General features: G+C 37.3%; 1 protein-coding gene across 4 annotated transcripts in view; it reads left to right on the top strand.

Annotated features, from left to right (window-relative positions):
* Positions 1 to 17,048, top strand: part of LOC126762645 (paired box protein Pax-6-like) — a 31,763-nt gene extending 14,715 nt beyond the window's left edge. For 2 of the 4 annotated variants that reach the window (XM_050479538.1, XM_050479537.1), the window contains 4 exons: positions 11,150 to 11,290; positions 13,345 to 13,695; positions 13,762 to 13,946; positions 15,966 to 17,048. In XM_050479538.1, the coding sequence (XP_050335495.1) occupies positions 11,150 to 11,290; positions 13,345 to 13,695; positions 13,762 to 13,946; positions 15,966 to 16,727 (1,439 nt within the window). In that variant the 3' untranslated portion in view covers positions 16,728 to 17,048. The remainder of the gene's footprint in view (positions 1 to 11,149; positions 11,291 to 13,344; positions 13,696 to 13,761; positions 13,947 to 15,965) is intronic. The other 2 variants (XM_050479539.1, XM_050479540.1) reach the window with 2 other exon arrangements.
* The last annotated feature ends 7,693 nt before the right edge of the window (positions 17,049 to 24,741 follow it).

Below are 24,741 nucleotides of genomic sequence, written 5' to 3'. Positions count from 1 at the left end.
TTGACTAGATTTTTTCGACCTTTTCGAATTTTTTAAAAATACTTCAAATCAAAATTTTCCGAAATCCAAGGCAGACACGATAGAGCATTGTATAAAGAAGATATATATCAAATTTCAAAGGAATTGGTTCAGTAGAACTTGAGATATCATGTCAACCACCTCAAAAAAAGTAGTTTCGAGAAAAACGCGTTTAAAGTTTAGGAGGCAATTCTAGTGACCACGGACGCAACCTCACAAAATCAACTGTATCTCCGAAAATAAGTCGAATTTTGAAAAATCCTTCCAAGGTCGAATCCCTTCGAAAAAGTCCGCGGAATGTTTCAGTAAAAATCAAACATGGAAATATCAGTCTACAAAATTTACTGTTTTACTCAATGAAAATGTCCCTTAACGGTCATTCTGTCTGGTCGGTTGTTTATTTGCCAGGTCTAAAGCCACACTGATAAGGTCCAATCTGCTTGTTAACGGTGGGCTTTAAGCTTTCACACAATACGCTCGATATAATCTTATACGCGATGTTGAGGAGGCTTACCCACGGCAGTTGGCGCAGGTTGTGGGATATCCCTTTTTGTGGATTGGGAAGAGCACACTTAAATTCCAATCGTTGGGCATGCTTTCGTCCGACCATATTTTACAAAGAAGCTGATGTATTTTGCTTATAAGTTCTTCGCCGCCGTGTTTGAATAGCCGGGCCGGCAATCCATCGGGCACCTCAGTTTCCGTATACCGAGTTGTTGACAAGTGCTCTCAGAGAGCAAGAGTGCAAGTCGAGTAGAAAATCGTTCGGTTGGTTGGTGGTATTTCGATCCGCAGACAGCCAGGTAGCTTGATGAATTTTCCTATGCTGGAATCTGGTACTATAGATAACTATATTTCGTCCCCGGCGAAGTCGATCAGCCTCAACCCATTTGGGGATGTTTCCTTGTAGAGGCTGAATTTACCGACCGCTGTGCCAAAGATACCTTCTTTGCCCATCCTGGCGTTAAAGTCTCCAAGCGCTCATAGAAGGCATCTTTGTTCACATCGTTCTTCTCTTCCATCGGGGCGTGGGCGCAAATAAGCGATATGTTAAAGAACTTCGATTTGATGCGGATTGTGGCTAGACGTTCATCCATCGGTGTGAATGACAGTATTCGGCGACGGAGTCTCTATCCCATCACGAATCCCACACCAAACATGCGCTCCTTTATATGGCCACTGTAGTAAATGCTACAAGGGCCTATCGTCTCAGTCCATGTCCCGTCCATCGCATTTCGTAGCCCTTATTTCGTTTCCATGGTCGTCTTCAAAAGGGGGGTTTCTCATCCGAGGCTTTTTCATTGGTAGTATTTTTTACGTCGCGGGTCCCAAACCCAGGGCTCAACCCTGTGGAAGGGGATGTTTCGCTTCGCACTTTAGCTCGCCTTCAAACGGATGTTATTAGGATACCCGGAGGATACTAGGTCAAAGACCGGAAGTCGTGAGCAGCTTGAGCCATATATAAAAGAATCGTTTCTGGCCACTGGCGATCAGAGGACTTTCTTCACTTGCGTGAACTTCTACACATGTTGGCCGCGGCTACGTCTCAGATGGTCCCCATTGAGCCCAAATTTCGATAACCCGTTCGAGCATTTCGACTGGTAACTGGTGAATGACAAACGTGATGTTTTATTCCAAGACCTGTATCGAAGTGGGACTGTCCGCATAGACTTAAGACTTAACATATCCCCACAGGAAAAAGTTTAACGGTGTGATATCACATGATCTTGATGGCCAATCGACATTCCCAAAACGTGAAATTATCTGCTCACCGAAGTGTTGTCATAACAAATCCACGGCGCCGAATGGACTCTCTACGGCCTTTGTGTACACTCTCAGCTACGGCTGCTATATATTCTTCACTGCATGCTAGACGTGGTCTATTCGGTCGAATATTATCCAATAATGAATGCTGGGTCTCAAGGTAGGTGAGATTGTTGCGAATAGTACGCTCAGTAGGACAATTTTGTTCACCATAAGTTGGGCGAAACACATTCTTTACAGAACGTGAATTTTCGTAATAAAGTTAAACGATTTCTAAATGCTTTTGAGGCGTACGATACGATAAAATACCAAACAACATTGAACAAAAACAACATGACAGCTTGACACGACTGATGTGGGGTCTGGCAAAGAAAAGGCTATTGAAAAAGTACCTCTACTTGGATCACTCGCTGTAATATTGTTGCAAACAAAATTAACAACATATCATATTATACGAATAATAACGGTATTCGCTAACGGATCAGTTTTTGACTAATATCGCAGAATACTGGGCATACTCCATGCATACTCTTCCATTCACTGATGTTGGAGTCCTTTTAACTATTGTTGGACAGAATCTGCATGTCAAAGAGAACCCTTAACGAAATAAATAAATGCGGCTATGCTAATGTTTCCGGAGATTTATCTTGGAAAATTATTTTTGATTAACCTAAGCATTTCTCTAAACCTTCGGCTTGACTTTTCTAGTAAGACAAGTTATTTTTCATATCAGGGTCACATCTTCTATTTAATTCCTTTTAGATACCTAGTTCCGAGAAAACCAGTATTGTCTATAACAAGCCTCAGTTTAATCAAGACATGTTTTTATTTATTTATTAGTACTTTTACGGCATAACCCTAGGTTACAATTTAAAATTCAAGTAATTTTACAATAAATTTTTCTGGCTTATATTTAAAGTTTTACAACATTCATAAAGACGTGTTTTAAAAACAGAAAAATCAACACAATTTGGTGTTTCATTCGGTAATTCATTGAGATATTTAAAGCCTTTATAAAATAGATTTTGCTTATCTTTTTCAGTTCTACATAATGGTAAAATTATTTTTGTTTCTTGTAATAATGTCGTGCCTTTCGTTTATGCACGCTACCTTATTTATTAGATATTTCGGTGCATTACCACATCTCATGTTAAATATCATTTTGATGGTATGATAACATATTATTTGTTTTATACTTAACATAATTAATTTTGAGAGCATTTCATTAATTTAAAATCAATCTAATCAGTGGCGTAGCTACAACTTCGGGCGCCCGGGGCCAAGGATGTTCTGCCGCCCCCCTTTATCTACCTACCTACAAGTTTCATTAGGTGGTTCGAACAAAAGTGAATTTTTACAAAATATCTTCGATATTAAGTATATAAAAGCCACGCAAACTGAAACTCTGAAGTTCCAAAATTCACACAATACGGTTTTTGAGGAAATTGATAGTAAATTTACAATACATCTTATTAAAAGCCATAGAAAAAACCCATTTTCGCCCTATATATTTTACACTTTTGACACAATTTGCAGGAATTTTTGCCCGAATTGGAGTTTTTAAATACCATTTTTGAAAATTTGGAGAAATAAAAGTATTTGTTACATTCAAAGCATAGGTTAACTGTGAGAGTGACACGTCGCTAGGCAAAGCTAGAAAAGTGCATCTTTAAGTTCTATCACTATTTTTAAGAAAGATATATGTAAGCCAAAAGATATAAGACAAATTCAAAGACTGAAGAGTATTCGAGTAAAAATTAATATTTAGCATTGTTATTCAGATTATTACATTGTGAGTGTACAACTCTTTATCTTTTATAATAAATTTGTAAAAAAAATTGTTGAAGTATTTTTCTGAATATTAAAAAACGGCGAAGATAGTTTTTCCGCCCCCAAGACGTTGCGCCCGGGGCGACGGCCACCTTCGCCCCCCCTAGCTCCGCCACTGAATCTAATGCATCTATTTTGTAATTTCTAAAGTTTGTCTATTTTTTACAGGTTCTATTATTTCATTGTCAACTTTTGGGTCAATAGTATCACATTGTTTGTATTTTTTTCGATTTATAATTATGTATTTTGTTTTCGTATTAATTAATTTTAACTTATTTGCACATAACCATTTATATAAATTATCTAGATCTCTTTGTAATTTTGCGCTAGATGCTGAAATGTTTGTTTCGCTAATACTATGTAGCACATCAACTACAAACAATTTAATCTTGCAGTACTAATTTACTGCAGCAATAATAGCATGTATGTATATAGAAGTATATAAGAAATAATATTTGTGCCAAAACAGATCATTGTGGCAATCGTAAAGGAGGAAGCACTTATTTTGATTTGAAAGAATCTATCACTGTATTTTTACTTCTCCCAATTCAGTAATTCAGCAGCTTTCTCCACTTTCTTTATATTTCTGTGACAGTATCACAGCTTTTTATAATCGTGCAACCTGTTGCTACAGAGTAATATAGTTTTGTTCACTTAACAGTTGTACGTATCGCCTAAAACTAATCGAGATAGATATAGGGTTATGTCCGTCCGTCCGAGCAAGCTTTAACTTGAGTAAAAATTGAGATATTTGAATTAAACTTCGGGGGTTTCTTAGTACAAAAAAATTACGAGTTCGTAGATGGGCGTAATCGGACCACTGCCATATCTACAATTCGCCATTAATCGAAAACCTATAAAGTGCCATAACTAAGGACTAAATTAAAATATAAAACCCTAATTTGGTACAGGGGATCGTAGTAGCAAGAGGCATCCATGGGCAAAAAAGTTTGAAAAAGTGGACGTGGTCCTGCCCTCTAATAAGTTTAATGCACATAACTCCTAAACCAATACAGCTTAAATAACTAAATTTGATAAGCTCAAATATTATAGGAAGACCATTTTTTCAATATTTCTTTATTTATTGGATCTCCGTTTTTAAGGCTAACAAGAAGTTATAAAATCTTAAATGTATTTAAAAACTAGACAAGCTTAAGCAAGTGATTGAGTTGATTTTGCTGTTGTCTCATACATTGGGTGAGGTTGTAAATCATAGTTTCAACGCTTCCATTTGGTTAGTTTTAGGACAATTACATTTGTGCGGAGCTGCCTTTCACCACATTTGCATAGCACCCTTGAGTTGCATTATTTTTAATATTACCCTTTAATATTTTCGCTAGGAGGAATATTTATCATTCGATTACGACATACTTAAATTCCGACAAACAATTTCCTTTTAGAGTCTTTATAAAAGTTAACCTTAGTTAAGATAACAACTATCATAAGAAGAATTAGTCAGCTAACATAACATAAATTGCTTTGAATGCTACGCACGTTCAAGCTGGGCTCTTCATGCTGGAATGCTTACTACGTTCATTTGCATATCAATTCTCTTATCATTATTATCACCAATAAGAGCGCAGAGCAACAGCATAACTCTTTGATGGGTGACATTCGGGAGGTGATGCGTAAAACAATGAAATGTTACGGTACCATCAGAAGTTGTAATTGCAATGATAAAGCTGCTCACAGCAAGATCACCTGAAGAGTAAGATCGCATAGCAACAACGACATTTTATATTTGGTAAAGGGAGCCGCAAGTAAATTGTTGCTGCACCAATATGGAAAAGCAGCGAAATATATGCTTGGACAATAGCTTACTTAAGGGAGATGTAGTGTAAACGTGAAACTATTAACAATGCAAATAAAGTTTCTAAATAAAATAATTACGTTTTTAACTTATACTTTTTGATGTAAATCACCACACACCACACAGACACTGTGTAGAGTGCAATATATTTTCGTGTGCCCATACTTTGGCAGTTTGTGCATTGCACTGATATTCTGCGATGGAGCAGATATTTTAGATTGTAAATCGGATGTGTTTTGTTTTTCTTTTGTTGATTAGAATTCGACATCAATTCTATTTTACACATATTTACTACTAATTTAATACTCAACTCACCTTCTTCCACTGCTTTTTTAACATCTTTAGAGTCTACCGAAGACTCTATACCTTTTATGATAACTACTAGGTCTTTTGAACTCTTCAGCTGGTAAGAGTAGTAATTCTTATTATGATTTGACAAGTATATTGCAACATCCATGAAACTTTTTTCAGTGTATTTTTGAATTTTTGTTTCATCTATGTTACCTTTTTTCAAGGACAATATGTGAAAATTGTCTACGCCTATTATATTACTTACTTTGGAGACAAACGCATTTGAGCTCCGCTTACGGAGACCTATTCATAGTGTGAAAATGGATGAAATCGGAAGATGACCCCGCTCTCTACCAAAGATGCCACGACAGGGTTTTATGAGAGTCGGTATGAAAATTAGACGATAACCGTGGCATCGCTCTCCTTTTAGTGAAAATCCATATCTCGGGAAACGACCGACCCATTTCGACAAAATTTAGTACGTAGCATTCTTAACATATTTTTATGTCACTGTGTAAAAATGTAAACATTTTTATAATTAATAATAATTTAAAATTTCATTTGATTTTTTCACTTTCCACTACACAAACCAAGATATAACCAATACATCAGAATATAATTTTGCAGTAATAACTATCTTTAAGTATGCCACCTTTTGACCAAAAATTGTCCAAATCCAACCAAAACTGTTCAAGCCCCTAGGTACCGAATATGTGGATCCCATTGACTTTTGATCGAAAATATCGGTCGATGTGTGTCAAAAATGGCTTGAATCGGGTCAACAGTTCTTGAGCCGCCATATACCTAATACAAAGATTTTCGAACTTCCAGGTGACTTTATACTGGATATATCGGCCAATATGTGAGCTATCACAATGAAAATAAGAGAGCGTGTTTTGCTCCTAACAGTGTATATTTGTGCCTAAAATAGATAAATTTGAACGAAAACTTTCCTTTTAGGATTTCCGAACATCCGACTGACTCTCTATGATTGGTGATTGTATGTAACATACTATAATGAAACCCAAGAAACATTATTTGGTATGTGGCATGACAAAAGTTAATGGATAAAATCGGGTCTATACTACCCCAACTTCCATATACTACGTCTAATGATTTTGGTTTTTCTAACAAATTTTATACCGAATTTGTCGGTCTGTGTATGAGTTATATAGAGTATATACATGTATGTACGCATTTAAATTGCTTACATTCCGATCCTCTGGTTCACGTTTTACATCTGAAGGTATTTCCCCGCGTTCATTTTTGCAAGTTGCAAGAGTATCTATAAAATGTTCGGTTGCACACGAACTTAGGCCTTCCTTACTTGTTAAGAATGGCTTTACCACCAAGAGTAAATTAGTTTTGGAGTAGTGCTGTCGAATTTACAGTCTTTGTTCGAATAAAAAACCATGTCCATCCCGCTTATTTAGGCCCGACTGTATTGGGAACGGGTCTCGGCACGCGCTCGTTACCTAGCAGATCTACTTAAAAGATACTGCCAGAGAAAGGAAGTTGTAAAGAGACGGAAATAGTTGTTCAAAAATTCGTCCACACTACTTTCCAATTTGGAAAGGTTTTTATAGATTGAGATTATGTCTACACTTTTTTGCGGTACAAAATGCTTTACCCCTACAAACAGTTATAAATTCGCTAACTCTAATTGAATAAAAAACTTCAAAACCGAGGATAATACCTATGCAATTTGGGGTTTTCAAAGTGCTTGCAAATTATGCACAATCAGCCAGTGAATATTTTCAGCATAAAGCATTTCCAATTCCATTTTCTCAGCGTGAATTCGCAATGGCATATATTTCACATAATTTTAATCGTTTAATCTGATTTCTAATTGTTGACTTTAATTACCACTTGCTACCTATCTACCACACACTAACAACAACAAACAATCGGCACAAATACTCGTAAGGGTAATTCGCTTGAGCGGCGATTGGACGAGTGAACGCGCGGAATCGCGGCTTGATGTGTGAATGGGAGTGTGAGCGTATGTAACGCGACTGAATGAGAATGCCCGTAGTCATTCACGTAATTATTTTTTCACCAGATGTTTTGCTGATTAAAGTCATAAGCAGAAGTGCGGCATTTATCTGTGTGCGTGTATGTATGTATGTATGCATAGCTTTGTGTGTAGGCGCTACGGTACGCTTATTGTCTCGATAATAGCACAAATACTTATATTTAGTGCGAAACAGAACTTCCGGCGGCGGCGATTTGTCTGTTGCTGCCAAGTTTTTTCCATTGTTGTTTTTGTAAGCATTAGCATATTGCAATTACGCGGCGGCATCAATTGCGACTGTTGCAATGACAATGTTTGCACTTTTAACAAACATTTTGTAGTTATCGTTGTGGTTATTGTTGGTGTAGTTGTTATTGCTTTTTGTTCTCGAAACTAATTTGAAGTACAAATAATCGGCTGTCAACAGCTTCCGATGAGTTATCATTTACTTTGCGGATGATAGGGCGCGGGTGCAGAAGAGCGGGGAGATGAACGGTTGGTCGGATGAGCGGAGGGTCGCATAAGCAAGTAAACAAAGCTCGCAAGTATCATGCATGCGAATATGCAAGCAAATATACGAGCGCGACCCGATTTGTCTTATCGTAGAAAATAAAAATTTCAATTTGGGAAAAATGGGATTTATTTCTCTAAGTAAGTACACTGAGGTCTTAGTCTTTCATAGCGGTATCTTAACCATTTTGCACAACTTTCTGAAAATGGGTGACTTTTTCAGGTTTGGAGGCAAAAAGAGTTGGCACAGGTCCAAATCTGAAGAATACGGTGGATAGGGCAGCAGTTCGTAGTCTAATTAAATCAATTTATTTGTGGTGATGGTGGCGGTGGTCATGTTGAAGGCACACTTTTTTCACCAAATTAGACCTCTGCGACCATTTTACTCTTCTCCAATTATTCACTGCAGATCACACCTTAGAAACCCCGGCCAGTTTGTCTAATTGCGGAACGCCCTTGCTCAAGCAAATATGTACATATGTATATGTATGTATGTATATATTTAAAGGGGGTACACATGAGCTCACTGGAACGCTGTGTGGGTCGTTTTGTGGAGCTTATGATCCGATGACATAGCTTTAGATAGTTTTTATGACTTCATACTATTTCAAAGTATCAATTGTTGTTGTTGCGTTTTTTTTTTACATTTACACAGTTAGCTTTTTTCTACGCGTAGTGGCGTTCACCTGTGTGTGCCTGTGGCGCTTTGTCTCATTGTTGCTTTGGCGGCATCGGTGGTGGCGAGTCACCTTTCGTAAACAAATTGTTAATATCTATTCAAATGTGTCATTGAGTTGTTGCAATGTGCGGCCGAATTGGTTACCAACGCGTTGTTTGTGCAAATTACCGGGCAAGCCGAGCGCGAGAATCACAAAAAGCGTTTACACTCCACAACAAATGCACGTACATATGTAAAAGCAGTATGTAAAACCCCAACCAATCTATATTGGTTCATAGGTAATTGGATTCCCACTTATAACATTGCATATATGCGATTAAACAACAAAAACATTTAAAATATATGAGCAAATTAGTATTCACTTATTTATTGTTCTGGTGGGCCGCAGGCGATTAGCATTACAAACAATATAAAAAAAAATCACCAAAATGTTCGAAAGGTCGAACATCAAGGTCAAAGCGGTGGCAATAAATACAAATGGTGAAGGCCTCATATATAATGGTAAATAAAAACTGTCACAGCTCAAAAATCCACTGATATAATGGGTTGTCAAAAAAGTCTTGCGGTATTTTTATTGAATTTTTTTTTTATTGAAATTGAAATGAATTTTTGATGACTCATGCCCAGCTCTTGACCGATGCTACGGCTGCTACTATGCCGGTCTCTTTCGACCAATTCAGCGATTTTATCGCAATTTTCGACGACAGGCCTGCCGGAGCGTGGCGCATCTTCGACCACCTCTACACCAGAACGAAAACGTTGAAACCATCGTTGTGCGGTGGAAATGGAAACTGTACCGGGTCCATAAAGTGCACAAATTTTATTCGCGGCTTGAGATGCATTTTTGCGTTTATCGTAGTAGTACTGTAAAATATGCCGTATTTTCTCTTTATTTTGCTCCATGTTTGCGACGCTATAACTCACGAACGACATAAAAGAAACGACAAACACGTGTTAGCGCGTGAAATGAGCTTTCCAAAAAGGTATAACATGACCCGATGCGACGAATAAAACTAGAACTACGCGCTTTCAGCGCCAACTAGCGAAAATACCGCAAGACTTTTTTGACAACCTAATATTATAAAGCGACCCGCTTATTTTTATTGTTTTGGTTGCATAGATAAAAAAACTGTTTTAGCGCCAAACAATATCGCCAAATAATTTTGAGGAATGCTTCCGAGTTCTTGTGCGAATATAAATTCGGTTCCGTTTATGTAGTAGAACTAACTATCAAGAAAGCAATGCAAAATTCCTCGTTATTACTTATACGTATACGCATATTTTAGGTGTCATAAAACGTATATTTTGGGTGTATATTTTTTTGGTAGTCATTCTTTATTTCACATTGTCACTCCTATATAGGTGTGCGCTGACTAACGTAAAAGTCCCTGTTTGCCTCTTTAGGAAAACCTGTTGCATAACTGAAAATTTTAGTATCTGGCGCCTGAAGAGAACGCCTGGCGAAATAGGAATTACATGGACTTCGAGGAACATCCTTTAATAGTTAACTAAGAATAAATAAAATTAAATTTTTGATCAAGCCTCCTTTCTGTACTTCCTTCCTAACTTACTTTGGTCACTTTACAATGCTTGTTTGAACTATTGTAACTAAAATTCTGCTAGTAGAGTCATTCTGCTAAGGACTCAGAGAGATAACTAAATCTGCATCTGATTCCTTCCATTACCTTAAAATGGAAAAGAATACTTCTGGTGGTAAAAGTTCTCTATCAAACCTACATATAGTTCCCGATTTACGTCACTCCTAAGTTCTTAACTAATAGAACCAATGAAGTCCGACGTCACATGTGTAGTGTAGAATTCTTCCTATGGAAAGTTTCGTTTTTCTTCTAGGAGCTCAGTCCGGTCGATATCAAACTGTTCAATTTATGGTCCAAATAGTAGTAATAATTAAGCCCATGATAACGTTTTTTCGACTCGAAAGCCTTTGTATCATTTCTAAGTTCAATCTGCGTGTATGTTCCTGTAAATTCGTATTGTAGTTCATGCCAACAAAACTTCGATACACATCTGTCTGCGTAACTAAAATAAGTATTATTCGAAAATTTTACGAATGCGTGCTTTAAACTAAATGAACCGAATTTGAATGATTTTATCAACACCACGGGTAATGTTGTTGTAAAAGCCGAATTCACTGTCTTAACCCTTCCAGCCATCGATCAGTTATCGTGTGTGATTATTCATGTTCATATCTGTTTAATTTCTATAATTGCAGGTACATTGAGGCCACCTGGTTTAATCGGCGGATCAAAGCCAAAAGTTGCTACGCCCGCTGTAGTCTCGAAAATCGAGCAATACAAACGCGATAATCCGACAATATTTGCGTGGGAAATACGCGAACGGCTGATATCGGAAGGTGAGTAAAAAAACAACACAAGCGAACACATGTACGAACCACAACAACAGACTTAAAAGACACAAATCTTGTCCGTGGGTGCTCACTGGAAGCCAGTGACTGAATGACTGCCTGCCCGCCAAGCCACCGTGCTGCCTATCTCGCGCGATTGCACAATTGACCATGCTAACGGCATGACTGACGCGACTTGGCTTTAGCTCAGCTTACGTAGCGGTGGCTTGATGTTTTGCCTCATTAAGTGACGCCGTCAACCCCCCAGAAGAAGAGTTGCGACCAAAATGATTGGCCAAACAAATTACCAATGAATTGCGATTGCTGAAGCACCGCACACACACGAACACTCCCGTGCGCTGTAATGCATACCCTTTGATAAAGAGTTACGCACTGGTCGGCTTCTTGTGCCTCATGGTGGGACGGTGGTCGGTCATACCTCCTGATGTATTTATGGTCTGCTCAATAACTGCGACCAAATAAATGCCTTCCTTCCAATTTCCCTCTACTTAACTGACTTCGGCACACACACAAAATGTAATGTATTGTTGCACTCGCCAGATTTATCGATAGTCTAATTTATTAGCATCCGGACGCCATAGCGCCGTAATCAGACGCGTATGCGTACAACCCCGTATAGCAGCTTCTAAATGTTGCTCGCGGAAGCGAAGAAGACACGCGTTCGCATGCGGAAAGATTGATATGTAAATGCGGCTGAACGGCACTCAGCGTGTTCGTCACTGCGCTGCAGGATTTTTGCATTTGCTTCTTTCTGCGCAGCTGTCACAGCGGAGTCGCTTAGTCAACGTGCCACTACAACAGTAGACATATCGTGAAAGCTTCGCTGCGGCCTCGCTCCATATATTTATGTCCGCTGCGCACACTTAGCTTTGCATACTACTATGTAGGTAGTTCATTTGCGAATGCGTATAGGCTTCGGTCTTCGTACTTGACATTTAGTCAGTCACCGCATTCAAATTGGTTTTGATATCGATCGTTCACATCAAATTGCTGTCTCGTCGTGAACTCTACGCGCCGATCACACTAAACAGCTTAGTAGTTGCTTCGCACAACCTGCACATATCCCTTTTTCACTTGAGCGCTGCTTTTCTTCTTCTTCTTTTCATTGTTTGTAATTAAGAAGGCAATTGGAGACTGTAGATATGGCAGAACACATGCAAAACGTCAGTTTCAATTAAACTTAACAACAACAGTTACCAGGATTCTGGCTTCCTGTAAATAAATTTATTTTATTCTTCAACTGTTACGGTTTCAATGCTCCAAACCTTCTTCTTCTAGATTACTCCGCTTTTTAAGTCTTTTGTCCATACTAGATGATAATCCACGATGCCCGCTGATGAGTTATAAGCAAATATAAAGCTGAGGCCCACTCTTCATGGTCTAACTGAAATAAAATTTATTTATCTAATATCATATATGAAGGGTTTTTGACTAAATTGTATGATGTATATATGATAATAGAGAAATAAATTTTAACAAAGTTCTGTCTTCAACTCTCATATCAAACTCGAACTTAAGATCTTGGTTTTGTAAATGAAAAAATTCAAAGAGTAGATGTGGTGACAATATGTCACCAGGTAAAGTGGTTATACTAAGACTATCATCGAAATTCCGATGAAATTCACCGAAATTTTTACCAGACACCAAATTCTGTTCGAATTTATATTTTCAGGACGCTTTGACAAAGATTTTTCTTCTGCTGGCGAGAGATGTAGTTGTTCGATCTGCACCTATGTACAAACATTTTTTTTGATATCTCAAAAAATGACGACAAATTTTTATAACCGATTTTAGACCAATAGTCTCTTAGCAAAGTTGTTGTTGAGTTTAACATTTCTGGCATACGCGATTTTGTAGAAAAAAATCGACCTGCTCTAATACATATAACATACAAATATACCGAACAGAGGTACTATGCAATTTATCATGGATTCCTTTAAATTAAATAAAATGCTAGAGGGAACTTCTGTTAGAGATTTAGAGTCTGGTTATTGTCATTCCTAAATCGAATAAATAATACTTCCAAATCTAAACATTTTCAGGTGTTTGCACGAATGCTACGGCGCCCTCCGTATCCTCCATCAATCGTATATTACGTAATCGCGCGGCAGAACGTGCTGCTGCTGAATTCGCACGCGCTACCAGTTATGTTTATATGCATCCTACACATCCCGGCTTTCCGACATGGCCGTCAACCTTACCGCCACCACCGCCTCATCTATGGGCGCCTGGCGCAGCAACGGCTGGTGCCGGTGGTGTTGGTGGCGGTTTCCCAAACAGTTTGCCCCAAGGTAGTCTTACACCGGCAAATTCCAATATTTCCATACCACCAATATCACCCGGGTCGGGTAGTCACGAGACATTGGGATCACCGGATGCCAGTCGTATGATTGGTAGGATTCTAGTTGATTTCACGCTAGTTTCTTTAATTATTGATAAAACGAATATGATATTTACAGATATTGAAGGCGAGGACTCTGACACAGATGACAGCGATCAGCCTAAATTCCGTCGAAATCGAACTACATTCAATTCCGAGCAGTTGGATGAGCTGGAGAAGGAGTTCGAAAAGTCACATTACCCTTGTGTGAGCACGAGAGAGAAATTAGCAGCGCGCACTGCACTGAGTGAAGCGAGAGTTCAGGTAAGTGCAATTGTGTTATATAATAAGTTTAGAAATCAAAAAGGTAATCTAGTAGACAGTCAAATATTGAACGAAAAATATAAGCATTCAAGTAAATCTGCCTGTGACTAATGTCAGCATACCATAGGAGGAATTTATGCAATAAAGTAGTAGATTTAATACTTAATACAGGAAACGAAACATCATAAATTTTACGTTTGCTCACAGTTAAGTTAATAAAAGTTTTTGAACTCTAAAACTATCTCCTTAGAGCCTTTGAAATTGTAGCGGCAGAAACCATTCCTCAAATAATTTGAAAGAAAGTTACCGCTCTCACATATCTTGCGCAATAAAAATCTGGGCTTGTTCCGGTTACTTATATCTGCGTGGAAAGATACAATCGTCTTGTATCTTGACTTCATGTACCCAGATTGTATTCAATTTACTGCTATTTTGTAGGGACTATGGGTATATCAGCTGGTATTTCCAGAATTGGTGATGCCAAATGCTTGGAACATAGTCGCACAGTTGTTACATGGAAAGACCTCCACACTCTGAAATCGACGAGACGTTTGGACAGTGTTCCATAATTGTAGCTATAAGTTTTAGTACACTTCTGCTTGACCTAGTCAGGCCCACTCTGTTTCTTCTTTCCTAACGTTTGAGGCAGATTGTATAGGATTCCGTTTATTTTTGTTGTTTGAGTCATTCACTTTAGTTAGTCATCGCATTTAATATTGTCTTTTTCTGTCTCGCACTTCGACATATTTTAGTTATTTCCTTCAACCTGAGTTCCGAAGCGATTTTCAGTTAATGCAGTTAATATCATTGGGTAACCAATTTATGGTCATATGAGGCACCCAACTGAAGCAACTGCTAAGAAAATCCTGGCTCCGCTTAATTAGTTGTAAAGTTGGTTATTAGATTTTGAGTAGAAGTCGTATGTAGAAATGCAGAACATCATTTAAGGACACAATACAGTTCGTCTGATTATAATAGTAGCAGCTTTGCTGGCAATTACTTTCTACAAATTCCTTTGGTCTTCACCGACTGTGAGTTATTTATTCAGTAGCGAAGCTGGAATAACGTAAAAGCTTAGCATCTGAATACTGGTAATATCAGATCCAAGACTTAAATCTTTAGAACTAATGGTTGTTTTATCGACTCCCTTAAAAATGCTATAAAATGTACTGAGGTTTTTTTTGATACATAGGCGTTATGGGAGTTAGATCCTCACACGTAAGACTAGTATCAAAGCTGTTTAAGTTTACTCTAAGTAATTGTCTTCTTCAGTTATTCCGAATCGTCTCACCTCCAAGTATTAGACCAGTTTTGAGTAGAGGCCTCTACTATTTCGGGTTATATGGGTTGTCAAAAAACTCTTGCGGTATTTTTATTGAATTTTTTTTTTTATTGAAATTGAAATGAATTTTTGATGACTCATGCCCAGCTCTTGACCGATGCTACGGCTGCTACTATGCCGGTCTCTTTCGACCAATTCAGCGTTTTTATCGCAATTTTCGACGACAGGCCTTCCGGAGCGTGGCGCATCTTCGACCACCTCTACACCAGAACGAAAACGTTGAAACCATCGCTGTGCGGTGGAAATGGAAACTGTACACAAATTTTATTGGCGGCTTGAGATGCATTTTTGACTTTATCGTAGTAGTACTGTAAAATATGCCGTATTTTCTCTTTATTTTGCTCCATGTTTGCGCCGCTATAACTCACGAGCGACTTAAAAGAAACGACAATCAATCAAACGCGTGAAATGAGCTTTCCAAAAAGGTATAGCATGACCCGATGCGACGAATAAAACTAGAACTATGCGCTTTCAGCGCCAACTAGCGAAAATACCGCAAGACTTCTTTGATAACCTATTATATACACACACATATTTATACCTGCATGCCATAATACTTTCAACAAAGCTTCCTCTAACTCCTCTTCCTACGCAATCACCTGTCGAAACGTGTTTAATTACTCCTACAACCATTTTACCAACTAACAAATTGTATTCTTCGTATTGATCAACATTAGGTTTGGTTTTCCAACAGACGAGCGAAATGGCGCCGACACCAGCGGGTCAGCCAGCTGAAACAGCAGGGTTCCAACTCACCTCAGACACACTGCGCGATGCAACGCAACCATTCACCAGTCAACCCACAACGACCTCACCATATATTGGATGTGGAGAATTACAACAACAGCAGCAAAGCGAATGCAACAAACACTTACTACGGATTGCAAACGGGTACAACAGGCCATACGCTGGACTATACACACAAACTTGTGAACGCTTTTATCCCTACAGCAAAGCAGGACGGACAACAATTCCACACGAACATGAATACAGTGAATCTGCAGCAACACCAACAACAAAACCACGAAGCGCTCCACCACAGCAGCGACTCAACGAAATCAAAAGCGTTACCTTCGCAGCCACACGGCACTCCACCACCACCACCACCTGCGTTGGTCTTTCCATCGCACACAGCATCAGTTCCATTATTAATGGGCGGTGAGCATAGTGCTTTCCGCTCAATGGTGGTGAATCCCGTATTGTCCGAGGCAATGCTCGCGCTAAACTTCACCCACCAAGTTGTTTCCGCCGCACAACAGTCGAAACTGCTGGCGAGCGGGGGCGAAGACGGTGAAGATGACTCACCACTTTCTCACTCTATCACACCCTCACCGACGAACACGACACACTCAAAGGTATCAGAGGAGGAGATAAATGTGGTGCAAGATGTGGAAAGTAGTGGGCAGTGCAATGAGGAAGTGACAAATTATGAAAAATAAGCAGGTCTGAGCCTGAGAACTAAGCCCAATACTACGCAGGATTCCCAAGTCTGATTAAAGCAATTCTAACGGAGTAAGGTTGTGTGTAATATGTGTATTTAGAGCGAAATAATTAGTCTTAACGCTATATTATAAGAGAGGGTTATACATATGTATCTATATAGCAAACTGAATTCCAAGCGCTCTCTTTATGTATTTTATAATAATTTTATTCTCTCAAATCAAATTTAAGTAACTTAGTGCAATTAACTGTAAATTAAAATGAAAGTAATTAAACTCTGGAATATAACTAAAAACTAAATTAAAACTAAAGTCATTTAATCACTTTTTATCAAATGAATAAAAATGTCATATATGTATAATGGTGAATACGATACAGTAAGTATAATATGTTATTCAAAAAATTATAATAATACGAGATTTTAATTTAATATCAGCCAAAGCCACACTATGGTTGGCTTTCACTGATATACGAATATTGCAAATATAGGAGAAACATTTTAGCTGCAAAAACTGGAGAAAACTGTACCAGAGATAAAGCGATGTCCAACTCCTCCCTCACTGGAAAGGAGAGAACAAGTGCTAAACGTCAAAACCTCCTGAACTTTGACAGTTGATTGAGTTCAGGAGGTTTTGACGTTTAGCTATTGGAAACGAGCGATGGCCAGATTGAAATCTTACCAAAAGAACATGTAAACGGAGGAATTTGTTGCATCGTTTAAGACCTCTTATAAAAAATTGTTTTAAAATTAAATAAATGTTTGAAATTTAAAGGTATTTGATGAAACGTTTTGTGATTTGAATCATCATAGTATTATTTTCAATGGAAAATGATTAAAAACATTTAATGATTGAGAGCTAACAAGCTTAAATGCTTTTATTGGGTATTGAAAGGTCAAAAATCAGTTATTCTAATATACTATACAAAGATTTAAATAGTTTCTCCATATAATAAATAACCACTATATAGTAGTTTTTATTCGTACTATATATTGGGTATTTTGATTTAAATGTCCAAAAATTATTATTTTGTTCAATATGGCCATAAAGGAAAATGTTATAAAAAACGCTAATTTTGAAGCACTCTCACACTGCAATAAGTTGGACATCCCTTTATTCCTGACTTTACTACGTTTAGCGTCCTAACCTGATACAGCCTACCCGAGGTTATGCAATCCTACACAGCACTCTATTTCTCTGTATATATCTCTTTTCATAATTCTCTCGAGAGCGATAGCGTTCTTTTGTCTTCTTCTATCTATCTCTTTTTTTCCTCTTTATTGAAATTCTGCTCTTTCAATGGTATCGCGGAGTATGCAAGCGCTGAAGATATTCTGGTTCCTTCTTCCTACTATCGCTTTAATCCCCTGTAACTTTCATAGACGAAATTATCAGTTCGGCACCAATTTAGTGACTGATTGCATTCCTGCCTATTACTATGGTTCTTTCTAACTCATTTCTATATTCAACATACATATGTACTACGTATAGAGAAATAGGAGTTAATATTCTACGAATTCCGCGCCGGATTGCCTCCTTTCACTAATTCTATAAAGCAACTCGTATTCACTTAAATTACTATTTATGGAACCTACGAAGACAAATATTATTTACTTACTTATTTTCAACTTAATTAACTTTATAGGACTGCAACAGATATATACATACATACGTATATAAGGAAGTAATATAAAAAGTAAGTAGTTAATATTCGTCTTTGTGAATTTCATAAATAGTCCTTTAAGGGGTTTGGTGGGTCTTAAAATTTCAAAAAATGGATTTTTTCTCTTATTAAATAGTACAATATGTTTAAAATATTCTTTCAAAATTTTAAATATATCCGAGTGAAATTCTGAGAGATACACCCTTCGAAAATTCGCACCGCACTTTAAATGCGATTTTCTCAAAATTCCGAAGTCGATAGACACAATTTCTCGAAAAGTTATGGACCGATTTAGTTCGAATTGTGTACATCTTTAAAATAACATTATTAAGTTGTTGAACGAAGAATTTTGTTTTCGTTATTACAACTTATTTTTTAAGCAATAAATGGCGAAAATTTGACAAAAAATGGGATTTTTTTTACAAAGTCTAAAAAAAGATTAAAATTATATTTATTTATTTTATTAAAAAAATAAAATTAAAAATATTAATTTTTCCGTGCAAACTGTTGTCTTTGAAAAAATTGTCTTATGAAACTTTTGGCTTATATCTTTCTTAAAAATAGTGAAGAACGGTAGATGGGCTTTTCTAGCTTTGCCTACGACGTGTCACAAAACGCCATTGACCGAAAACTTTTAAAGTGCCATAACTAAGCACTAAATTAAGATATAAAACTCTAATTTGGCACAGAGGATCGCAGGGCACCTGTAGGCAAAAAAAAAAAAATTGAAAAAGTGAGGCTGCCCCTGCCCTCTAATAAACTTAATGTACATATCACTTAAACCAACAAGCAAATTCCTCTAGCGCATATATTAGAACAACACCTACCGACAGTGTGAAAATGGATGAAACATATTAACAGTGTAATAAATCAATAATTGTATGAAAGGACTTTAATGGAGCGTGGCAGTGCCAACTTTTAGGTGAAAACACATATCTCGAGACTCCCCAAATTGATTTGAAATTTGGTATATGGCATTCTTCTCACATGTTCATGTTACAGTATGAAAATGGGCGACATCGGACTGCAGCCACTCCTACTTCCCATACAATACTATTTTAAATTCCGTATGCCACTTTCCTTTCGAGTATACACATCAAGAAGCAATTAATATAACGGCATAAAACTTTGTTCGAATAATGCCTTTATGGTCAAAAATTTTCCAAACCCAACAAAAACTGTTCAAACCGCTATATACCCATTATTTGAACCCCAGTGCCTATAGTTTTACATAGTCTTACAGTTTTTACCGAAAATATTGGTCAATGTGCCAGATTTGTGATTGAAATTCAGAGAGAATCCTTTCCTGATAGTAATATGTCTGTGTGCTACAAATCGGTCGAATCAGGTTAATACCTCTCTTAGCCCCATATACCTAATTAAAATATTTTCGAACTTCCGGGTGACTTTATACAGCATATATCGGCCAATATGTGAGTTATTTAAATAAAATTTAGAGAGCGTGGTTTTCTTAAAACGGTGAATATTTGTGCCTAGCATGAATAAAATCGGGTGGAAAATCGCCCTAGATTCATATAACTAACAAGCCTTATGTACCTGAAGGTTCTTCCCTGACTTTAATGCTTGCAAGTAGCAAGAGTATAAAATCTTCGATTATTTCCGAACTTAGCTCTTCCTTACTTGTTTTTTATATATACTATATGTCAAACAAGCCAATAAGATTGTCTGAAGTTGTTTGCCGGTGGTTATACCTTGGTTCTAGTCAATGTCGAGACTAGAGGTATCGAATTTCGGATGAGAGACAGGTACTATCCACGAAAACAAAAACTGCTTCGAGGGTAGAGACTAAAAGTATGATCAAGTACGAGTTGATGGAGGTTATGCGCTAAAATTCATTTCATTAAAATAGTGATTTTATTTAAAGTATCGAAGGCCCGAGTGTCGTGGAAAATAGAGAAAGAGGGAGAGAGAGCAGTGAGACGACGAAGAACAAAAACGACATGAGTATCGGATTCCATTAGATAGATTTAACGAGATTTCAATCATTAAACAAAAGATAATACTGTTGTAAAGAATATTCGGTAGTACTCAGAATTTGAGTATACTTTTCCCATAGCAGAACCTTAAATGATCCTCTTTGCATTTTGGATTATACACGTACAGCAAACCTTTTTAAATCAACGAGTCCTTCCCGAAGTGTCAAATCAGGAAAACTTGATATTAATAATCTATACATACATTCACTAACTTCATGAAGTGTTCTTCAACTATCGTGTTCGCCTCTCGCTGATACTTTCACGTTATAAGAAGCATAAAATAAACCTAGATGACTCTTGATTTTCATAATTATGGAAAAAATTTGTTTACATGTTGAAGATTAGTTTCAACAATCTTTAAAAACATACACACAAGAGTAGAATCAGAAACAAGACAAGCAAGAATACATTGTGTTTAGCCACAGAAAATGGATATTCTGTGAGAAGTAAGCTTTTCGACATCAACAAAAGGCTAGTTCAGCAGTTAATTGAAAATACATAATAAAAATCAAATTATAACAGCTACCATAGTGCTGGTCATGGTGGGATCATTAATTTCTGTTATGTAGCAGCAACGAATTTCGAAAAGTTGACGAAAGAATTTTTATATTTCTTGATTTCTGACGTTTTTCAGTCAATAAAAGGTGAATAATAGACAAGTTTATGTTAGTGTTACACTTTGCTGCAGGATAATAATTATTTAGTTACACGTGTTATTCTAGAAATATGGAATTTACGAGGGTGATCTGATAAGGCAACGGCTTTGCGAAATGAAGACTTTTTGACATCAACATATAGTTTTATTTCAGTTCGGTTTTGACTCGTTATGTTTCGTAAACTTATTAGGTTTTTTTTGTAGTATTCACTTGCTCAAAATTCAGCCAACACCTTGCGATTTTCAAGACGGCCTTTTGGTTACGTTTAAACTCGATAAATTTTGTTTTTTTTTCCTTCCTTAGGTTTGATAACGTATTGCAGCACAGCAATAATCTCTGCGTAAAATATTTTTTCTTAAACATACATACAAGGTCTGTCGCAAAAACTTTTTAAATATAACTTTTTCTGGTGGCGCCACCTATTGATGGGTATATGAAATAAAAAGTTTGATCTCTTGTTGATATTTCGTAAAAATTTTAAGACAATTGGATAACTACAATCGATGTTATCGATCAAAAAGTGACAGCAGCTTTTGGTCATCGGTCGTAAAATGCAAAGATCAAATATTAAATTTTGTTTTAAACTTGGGAAAACGTTTACTGAAACATTTCAAATGATGAAAAAAGTTTATGGTGATCAGTGCCTAGCCCGTAGTAATGTGCATGAGTGGTTTAAGCGATTCCAAGAAGGTCGTGAGGACCTCTGTGACGACCAGAAGTCGGTCGTCTTCAGAAGTCAAAAATAAAGACAATGCTGATTTGTTTTTACGATTCCGAGGGTATTGTACACCGAGAGTTCGTCCCACCTGGCCAAACGATTAATGCTGTGTTTTACCTTGGTGTTATGAAGCGTCTTTTGTTACGCATTCGTCGTGCTCGACCACAATACCGTGAGGCAGGGTCCTGGCGCCTGTTGCACGATAATGCGCCGTGTGATCGGTCGACGCTTGTCACTGATTTTTTGACAAAAAACTCCATATTAACCATTAATCACTCACCCTACTCACCTGATCTGGCACCCTGTGATTTTTACCTATTTGGAATACTTCATTTGCGCATGAAAGGACACTGATTTCAGGATATTTCAGCTATCCAAAAGGCGACGACCGATATTCTCAAGAGCATTCCGAAAAATGACCTTAAACACTCATTCGAAATGCTAATTGACCGGGCTAAACGCTGTATCAAAGCACAAGGAAACTACTTCGAATAAAAACAAATAACTTTTGAAAAATATTAATTTTTTATTGTTTTTTTTAACAGTCCTGTTTCTTTTGCGACAGTCCTTGTATATAATGGGTTGTCAAAAAAGTCTTGCGGTATTGTTATTGAATTTTTTTTTATTGAAATTGAAATGAATTTTTGATGACTCATGCCCAGCTCTTGACCGATGCTACGACTGCTACTATGCCGGTCTCTTTCGACCAATTCAGCGATTTTATCGCAATTTTCGACGACAGGCCTTCCGGAGCGTGGCGCATTTTCGACCACCTCTACACCAGAACGAAAACGTTGAAACCATCGTTGTGCGGTGGAAATGGAAACTGTATCGGGTCCATAAACTGCACAAATTTTATTGGCGGCTTCAGATGCATTTTTGCCTTTATCGTAGTAGTACTGTAAAATATGCCGAATTTTCTCTTTGTTTTGCTCCATGTTTGCGACGCTATAACGCACGAACGACTTAAAAGAAACGACAATTAATCAAACACGTGTTAGCGCGTGAAATGAGCTTTCCAAAAAGGTATAGCTTGACCCGATGCGACGAATAAAACTAGAACTATATTAGCCATTAATGATTGTCATATATATATCTCGCGAATGTTTCGAAGAACTCAGTTTTTGCACTTGCTTTCGTTCTAAAATTCTGATAGCATAGCGATCATACGATGTACAAATTTACACTACAAGCTAACTGAGAATATCAGAATTAACGGAAATTAGACATTCATCAATCCCGATCGAGAAATTTCGCTATCTTAGGACTTATTAAATCGTAAACGATCTTTAAGTAAGCTTATGTGATTTTACTAAAAGTACGCAAGCCTTAAATCACCTTGGAACGATTTTTGAATTCTTATAAGAATCTTTTACTTGAAGAAATACTCTCGGAGACCAGCAGGCTGGATGTGATTTCTATAATTATGGTTTCTGAATTAGTCGGGATTTGTATGAGCGTCTTATATTGCAGATTGTAACTCACGGAGCAGGCGAGCAACTCGGCTTCGGCAGCACAACTCAGCGCTTCTGTTTAAATTTCTGAAATTGACAGACTTATCAGACAACTCATCCGTAAGTACACATACACACATACAACTCACGTGTAAACTTCTGTACTTTTTCGAAAAAACCCATTGATTTGCTCGTTGTTCTTTTAATTGCAGTCTTTCTTCTGTCAGTCTTCTAATTCTTTTGTAACAACTACTGCACTTTAGGAAGCGTTAGATAACAATAACAACAATATAAGAGCAGCGCTAAAAGAAAAGTTGAATGTCCACCAATCAATCTTTTGCTGCCAAGCCAGACTTAATGTCCGCCTGCCTGCTTAAATGACGCTCAAAATTCATAATTTGAATTTTTCAATGAAAACAATCGACACACACTCGCTAAGAGTATTTACTTACTCACCACATTACAGCATTATGACATGTAATTGGACAAGCCATGCACTTGGTTGAAGTTCGCAGCGCGAATGGATTATTCAAGTAGACAAATTGACAAGCGTTAAATTAAAACTTTCAATGAGGGGCCTATCAAGACGAATTTAATTATAGTGCCTTAACAAAAAACCCAAATCAACTATTAAAAAGTTAAAAAAAACAGCAACAAATCTTAAACATGCGAAAATGCCGTTTTTACCCTAACACACACGCGCGAAGAAAGAATCCCGATAGCCGATCGAAAAAGCCACAAATGGACATAAATCGATAGCCGAACGTGGAGTGTTTACCGTTGAACAGCTGCTATTATATACTTTAATATGTTGCTACAGAGTTAAAGTTTTGTTCACCTAAAACTATTCGAGGTAGATAAGGATTATCTATATATAAATGATCAGGATGCCGCTGAAATCCGCATGTCTGTCTTTCCTTCCATCCGTCCATGAAAATCTCGTAAGGAAACTTGGTGAACGTGTTCCTTAACAAAAAACGGAGGACGAGTGCGAAGATGAGCGTTATAGTATTACTGTCACGCCCACAAAAATATAGAACTAAATTCGACACAGAGGATCTCATTAGCAACAGGCAGTGGGCTCGCCCTCTAATAAGCTCAATGAACACATCTTCTAAACCATTAAAACTGCAACAACCTAATTCACCTGGATCAAATATTATAAGAACTCCTACCAATACTGCAAAAGTGGATGGAATTGAAAGATAACCCCGTCCACCTCTCATCTAAAGGTACCGTTAAAAACTACTGAAAGTGCGATAAATCAATGACTAAATACACCTGAAACATTAAATTTAACACCCAAAATGATATAAGAAGACTTTAGCCATGATAAAAATGGGACGATGGACGTGGCACCGCCCACTTTTAGGACAAGTCGCATATCTCAGAACCTGTTTCACCGATTTTGACCAAATTCGGTTTATAAAATTCTTCTCATAATGGTATGTGTGGTAACTTAATGAAATCCACGGAACATGTTATTAGTATGTGACAAGTTAATAGTATTGGCAAAAATAGATAGT

Source organism: Bactrocera neohumeralis, chromosome 6 (genome assembly GCF_024586455.1).
Source record: "Bactrocera neohumeralis isolate Rockhampton chromosome 6, APGP_CSIRO_Bneo_wtdbg2-racon-allhic-juicebox.fasta_v2, whole genome shotgun sequence".
NCBI lineage: Eukaryota > Metazoa > Arthropoda > Insecta > Diptera > Tephritidae > Bactrocera > Bactrocera neohumeralis.
This window is presented reverse-complemented; position numbering and strand designations above follow the sequence as displayed.